The 7,292-nt window shown below is 43.0% G+C and overlaps 1 protein-coding gene across 1 annotated transcript; it reads left to right on the top strand.

Moving 5' to 3' along the window:
- The first annotated feature begins 3,577 nt into the window (after window positions 1–3,577).
- Window positions 3,578–5,034, top strand: pth2 (parathyroid hormone 2). Its single transcript, XM_070843012.1, has 5 exons — window positions 3,578–3,587; window positions 3,697–3,761; window positions 4,027–4,131; window positions 4,284–4,463; window positions 4,748–5,034. Exons 3-5 carry the CDS (start codon window positions 4,028–4,030, stop codon window positions 4,920–4,922), a joined length of 459 nt encoding a protein of 152 aa, XP_070699113.1. The 5' UTR covers window positions 3,578–3,587; window positions 3,697–3,761; window position 4,027; the 3' UTR covers window positions 4,923–5,034.
- Window positions 5,035–7,292: the final 2,258 nt, after the last annotated feature.

The raw sequence follows: 7,292 nt of genomic DNA on the forward strand, positions 1-7,292 counted from the left end.
AAGCATTTATTTAGAACTGCGTTCTCACCATACAGAAAGGATAGAGACGGGCCAGAGGCAGCCACATATTTGTGCTCATCAACCCACACGGGCCAAGATGATGAGACTGGTGCAAGAATACAAGTGTACAAAGAAGAGAGCAAAAAATGGGGGACAGGAAAACGGAGGGAAGACGAGTTACAGCTGTTCTGTTTTTACTGTTTGCGACCTTTTGCCTGAACTAAAGTTGTTAGAAATGCATCCTCATAATTTCCCCCTTTGCCATTTTCATGGTAACATGCACGCATACAATAATCAGATGTTATAATTGTCCAGTTTTTACTGCATGCTCGGTGATCTGAAACATATTAGGTGATTAATACAAGTTAAGTATGTCACAACAGGAACGTATACCCACATGCACAGCTCTCTGTTCAATGATAAGTACGACTGATGTCAAAGACACCTCATTCTTTGGCTTTACTGATGTTATCCAAGCAAATTATGTCACATATCTTTGATTGTTTATGTTTATTTGTGGGTGTGTGAGACTTGACAATGTAGAATGTGGTTTACAGAACAGCTGGGTGACCTTATCAGGAGGTGTGGGACTGATCTCCCTCAGAGCTCAGGGGCCTCGCAGGTAATGTGTGTACAGATATCAATGGCTTTGTCCCCCAGTACCGACTCTTGTTCTCGCTATTGTTTAATTGGACTGCCTTACTTTCTTTGGCCCACATGTGCGTGCATCATAGACAAGGTCGCATCAGACTGGCAGTCTAACCGAGCATCAGAGTGCTCGGCGGACGGATAAACAGTCTCCGAAACGAAGCGACATTCCAGCGGAAATGGGGCGATTATGTATTGTAATCACATCTGACAATTATGTTCCCTTCATTCAGAGCACACGGAGGAGAGAGAGAGAGAGCATCTAAGATCTGAGCTTCTTTCTAAAGCCTTCTTTGCTCACTCTTTCAAAAAAAAATCACTTTTTATGTGTCCATACAAGTTCAACACTGTGAAGAGATTCTACGAAGGTGTGTTCCTTTAACCACATTTGTACAATTCATTGTGTATCGAAGCTACAAAGGCACACGGGCTTCCTGGAGGAAGAAATGGAATGCAGCCAGTGAGGGAAGATGACGGCAAGCTTTCAGAACAGGTATTAACAGTTTGCCTTTAGATGTACTTAGACAAGTCAAATGACCACGTTTGTTTCGATCACACAAAACCCCTTACCCTATCATACAAAGTTAAAGTTTGCCCTCTGCCCTGCACTGCAAAGTCCAGCCTTTTGAGCCTGACTGCTTACTAATTTACCGTCTATATCCCACTGCAACGGACGGCATAGCAGTCCACGGTGATGGCAGGGGTGTCGACAAGCTTTAACATCAAAACCACCACGTGTCACTCTAATTCCTCCAGAATGTGATCTCGCTGCTTGATTGGTTCGTCACTTCCGATGAATACGTAAACAATACAGTGACGGTGGCACAGATGGGAGACTTATTTGGGGAAAGTTAGTTTCTGATGAGAACAGAGGTAGCGTGAAGTGACTCAGGCTTAGTGTGTGCAGCTTGTTATCCTCCGTAAGATCAGTGTGTTGCAGAGCCCTTGTTAAAGCCAGATGCTTCCTGTCCGCAGGTTATTATTTCCAACTGGGCCTCTAACGAGGTCCTTATACACTAACAAGCTTCCTATATGCTAATGCTGCAGAATCTCCACCATCTCACCTTTTGTCTTGTCTTCACGTCAGTAGGAATCCACACAGAGAAAATATGTCATGTTCCAGGGGCAAAGTGTCAAATATGCGCGTTGAAAATGGACACATCCAATTTTCTCATCACATCCTGTAAAGCTGATGGAGCGTTTCTGATTACTGACATCCTAACAAGGTGTCTGTGTAAAGTAGTGATGGCTGACTACAGGCCACAGAGGAGCAAGAGTTTGTTTTTTTTTTCAACTGATTTGTCCACCTAAGAATGCCTTTAGTCTACAGTTGGTACACACAGGTTATCTTGGATAGAAAGACAGAATGAAAGTAAGCTAACGTGATGAAGCACGACTGAACTGCCCACTAGTTGTCGCGTGCACTAGGTGAATACACAATACACACCTTTGCAGGACGACTGCATTCACGCGCGCATGTCGACTGGGGCTGGCAGCACATTCAAGTCATAGACCGGTAGCCTGGTTTCAAACCTCTTCAATCAGCCGATCCAACCTTTTGTAGAAACAATTAAGAATGGAGAAGAAGAAATGTCATGAAAATGCCAACAGGCATGAATGGAGATGCTACCGTGGCCTCTGAGTGGACTGATAATGATGTAGGTCCTTCATTCACTTCTGACTGGTTGAGATTAACCAACTAATGGCTCTAGTTTGGATCAATATACTGTTTGTCACCTTGCATATCAATGTACAAATGCATCAATGTGTCATCATACATTTGTAGTGGCTCCGTATATGTAGAGGAACCGACCAAAGAGGCACGTCCTCATATATTCAAAGTATTTCTGTTCTGGAATGGGAAACACTGAGATGGTCCGTCTTGATGACTTTGACGACCCCTGTGTAAACCCTAGTTGATGCACAGCTGATGTAAAACCCGCCGCGCACTGTATGTCCAGCATCGAACGGCAGGCAGACACCGTTAGTGACCAGCTGCTGAACACGATGGAGCATTTGCAGCTAGAGAGCCCGATTTTTTTCTTTCAACGGTGAAACAGAGCTAACAGGAGAGTGAATTTTACACGTGAACTTTTGGTTCATCACGTGGACACAAACGTAACTCAAATGAACATCAAGCCAAGAGGTGGTGATGTATCAGTGAATGAATTTACCACCTATTTCACATTATTCTATATAGTCTTAATATCCCATAATAGACATCACAAAAGATTATTTTTTGTATAAGTTCATATGAATATATATTTTTTTTGTCTATATACAGAGACTAAGTGAGACAGTAATGTCTTGGAGAGAGACAGTCAGTGTTTGTCCCATCCGCCATAGGGTATGAATGAACACCTTCACACATATACACACACATACAGCACTATAATGATTTTCAGTAATAAGATGGTGGGCTCTCCACAACAGCACTGTGACTAAGAGTCTTGGAAACGGGACACTAACAAGGCAGCAGCACTTCCACTAGGGCTGTCCTCTTGCATGCATGCTAAAGTCAAAGTTGGTTTGATCTGGTGAAGGGTGTGTATGCTTGTGTATATGTGTGGGTGGCTCAGGGGGATGGGGGGTTAAAACACTCCAGTCGAGGGTATATAAGTACGCACGACAAGAAGCCGTAACATATGGCAGACCGGCTCACGGCCACTTACAGAGGCGAACAGCAGTCCAAACGCATAAAAACACAAGAGGAAATCCACATTTTTTTTATCCAAGTAGAGGAGTAGAAGTAAGAGGTGGTGAGCAAACAGCAACAAACAGAAAGTCTTTTCTGTCGCTGTGGTAAGTGATTTACCCTGGAACGCTTCTCTGCCTATGAGATGCCTGACTTCTAACCTCTGAAGTCTGACCTTCAGAGGCTGCTTGCTGCTGCAGACTTTCAACAGACAAACAGACCAGCACATTCACCTGAGAAGCAGGTAAGAAACCGGCCAGCAACCAAGCCTGCTATCTACTTTTACTTTAAAATGTTACTTTAACTTGTGCTGCAAGTCTGGTTTTTGTGTGTGTTTTATCTTGTGACGGCAGAATTTGGTTCGGTTCAGGTCGGCTGAGCCTAGATTAAACCTCCCAACAGAGGACGATTTTCAAAGGTAGGATTTTCAAGTATTCTATCTTAGTCTTTAAGACAAAAAGCAGCTTTAAACAGTGGAACGTGCTTAATATAAAAGTGTAAAAGGTATTAATGTGGTAGCCTTTAGGTGTATTTCTTTTCCACTGATATTTATCTACAATGATGAAAACAGGAAAGGTTCATATCTTTACTGTCATTATGATTCGTTTTTTGACTATAAATATACAACTTGGCTATTTTGTACTTGTGTTATTGTAAATGAAGCATATTTTTCCATTTTTCAGAATGTCTGAGCTGCCTGCTTTCCCCCGAATGTCCTTCCTGTTGCTTTGCATTCTGGGTATGACCTTGGTGACATCTAGCTTCCCTCAGCCTCGGTTACCTCTCAGGTGGTTACTCACCAAATCTTGTCAAGGCAGCAGAAAACTACGATTGTTAACGGCTGTAAAACAAACTAGCACCTCAGATACCTTACTTTACTCCCTCGTGACACAATCAAACATCTTTTGACGACCTTCTGATGAATCTTATCTGATTCCAGAAGTCCTGATGATCCAGAGGAGCCGACACAAGACAGCTGGGACGTCCTCTTTCCCTCCATCTCTCTGCGTGATTGGAGCATTCAAATGATGTCAGCGCCCAACCTTGGAGCAGCAGCTGATAGCAAGGCCGGACTTGTGCGGGGGGCATGGCTGTTTGCCCCAGAGAGGGCAGAGGCCAGGTAACTGCACAGTGAGGGCAAATTATTGTTAAAATTATTGTGCAAAATGCATTTTAAAAAGCAGAGTTTAGAGATACCAATGTGTTATATCATCATATACCCTCAATGACAGCATCAGACTCTTTATGTGTAGGCTGTATGAATGTATGGATGCATAAATGTTTAAACACATTAGAACTGTTTGTCACCAATATTCCCAAACTAGTGAGATCAGGAGATATTGCCTGTGGTACCTGATTGTTTTCCAGCTTGTGATGTTGCGTTCTCGGTCTGTGCATCTCTAGCGTGGAGAGGGCGTGGCCCGTTGAATGGTCGTCTCAGCGTGCCGGCGTGGTGAAGAGGAACATGGTGGTGGCTGATGACGCTGCCTTCAGAGAAAAGAGTAAACTCCTCACTTCCATGGAGAGACAGAAGTGGCTCAACTCCTACATGCAGAAACTACTGGTGGTTAATTCTTAATTAGTCATTCACGATAGTTTACTCTTTTATCAGGGAATCAAACTATACTTGGCACCCTGCGCAGGCACAAAGTCTTTCACAGAGAGAATCTGGGTAATTGCTCATTTGGAGACAAGAATATAGTGTAGACATTAATACCTGCTGTGTTTTTGGTATTTAAGTCAAGCCTCTCAAAATAAAATTCTATTTTTGTTTCTTATGGCACTTTCACTCTTTTATTCCAGTCATGCTCAAACCTGTAATCAAGTTATTGATTTCCCCCAAAAAATGGTAAAATGAATGATTGAAAATGTTGAACTGCAATGGATCTAGAATGAGTTGGTCTTGCCTACAATAACTTGGTGTTATTCAATATGAGGAATAAATAAAGATGCAAATGATGTTTTTGACAACTGGAGCTTATGTTTGACTTCCTACAGTAAATGTGGATTTGGGGCTTTGGGGTTTTATGTGCTGGAACATTTTTTTTTTATTGATGCAGTGACTGAGCACACCTTCTGAACGCCTGACATCACTGGGAGGATGCCAGGTTTTCATCCTGTAAGAGCCATTTCTGTGCATGTGTTTAATTTGTATTACATTGGATTCCTTTGTTTGTTTGATGCTGTGAGCTTCCCACCACTGGGGGCATCCCTGCTTGTGAGAGGGCATATAATCAGCCAGGTGATGCGCCCAGGTGTGCCTGAAGAGAGGCAAACAGTTTTAGGAGCTGCAGTCAGTCAGGAGGAACCGGGACGTCAGCACAGCTCACCTGTGTGCCTGCCAACGCTGAGGTATGTGTAGCTCCACACTACATGGCCACCTGTACGCGTAAAATCCAATGCGTTGGTGTTGACTGTCCGAGCGTAACGGAGCGCGAATGCGATTTGCATAAGGCTGATTATTTTGCATAATCATGACAAAACATTAAAGAAAACGAGACTGAGACTGAACTCTTAAAGGAGACAGAAAAACAAGTTGATCTAGGAGCAAGTGGGGGAGATCTCTCTGCGTTGTGTTAAATTGACAGAAAAGGCCATAATGGTAAAGGTTGAAAAGCTGCAGAAAGAGAGAAAGAGTACATTAAAAAAATGCAGTCATTCTTAAAAACATGATTGTCAATTTGATGGGTGATAAAAGCTTTGTAAAAGCATCAAAGATGAGCCACACAAGACGTGGACTGCTGTCTACGATCCTTTGGGCTTCTTGGCTCCGTTCACCATCCCAGCTAAGATTCTGGTTGGGATGATCCTATACCCCACTTCCGTCAATATAAGTGGAACAAATGGTGTGAAGATCTGGAAAAGGTGAGAGACTTTTTAAGATCAGTAGATGTCTCAAGCCTCAAGACTCAAGTGCATCATTTCTGTGATGCCAGTGAGACTGCATATGGCACTGTTACTTCCATCAGAATGCAGAACGATAATAACAGAGTTCATGTTGCTTTCTCACTCAGCAAAGCCAGGGTGGCTCCTCTAAAGCAAATGACTATTCCCCGCCTGGAATTAACAGCTGCTGTTCTTGCTGTTAAAGTGGACAAGATGCTGCGTTCAGAACTACAGCTACCTTTTGAAGGAGTCGCAATTCTGGTCAGATGGTACATCAGTACTAAAATACATCAACGATGAGAACAAAAGGTTCCAAACATTTGTGGCTAACAGGATAGCAATAATTAGAGAATCCTCAAACATTTCACAGTGGAGTTACATTCCTACTGGTCAAAACCCAGCAGACGAGATCGAACACTTGATTCAAGGAAGATGGATTGAAAGTCCAAAATTTCTGTGGAAAATGGAAAATGAGTGGCCGGTGCAGACTGTGGATTCACAGATTGGTGATGACCCAGAAGTTAAAAAGAACTTCACAGTGAATGCAGTTAGCGCTGAAACTGCTGCAAATGCCACTCAAAAGTTGATCACTTACTTTTCCAGTTGGGAAAATATTGAAAACTGCAGTAGGTTGGATGGTCAAACTGAAAAAGATCCTGTTGAGTTTGAGTCAAAAAAGGAAGCAGCTTATTTCTGCACACGTCAGTGGGGATAGTGGTCAGTCAACAGATGTTAAAGTGGAGATGCAGAAATTTAAAGCCACCTTTGGAGACCAGAGACTGTCTGTGGATGACCTGTCTGAAGCTGAAACCTCTATTGTTCGCTTCAGCCAGTGGGAAAGATTTCCTGATGAGATCGCTGCACTCTCCTCTGGAAAGTCTAAAGTGAAGAGGGACAGCACCATCTATAAATTTGACCTAATTTATGATGGAGGCCTTTTGAGAGTCGGAGGACGATTGAATAAATCTTCCATGCCTGAAGATACAAAACACCCGCTCCTTCTGGCCAAAGACCAACATATATCAGGTCTCATGCGCCGCCATATTCATGAACAACTGGGCCA

This window comes from Pempheris klunzingeri, chromosome 13 (genome assembly GCF_042242105.1).
Source record: "Pempheris klunzingeri isolate RE-2024b chromosome 13, fPemKlu1.hap1, whole genome shotgun sequence".
Classification (NCBI taxonomy): Eukaryota; Metazoa; Chordata; class Actinopteri; order Acropomatiformes; family Pempheridae; genus Pempheris; species Pempheris klunzingeri.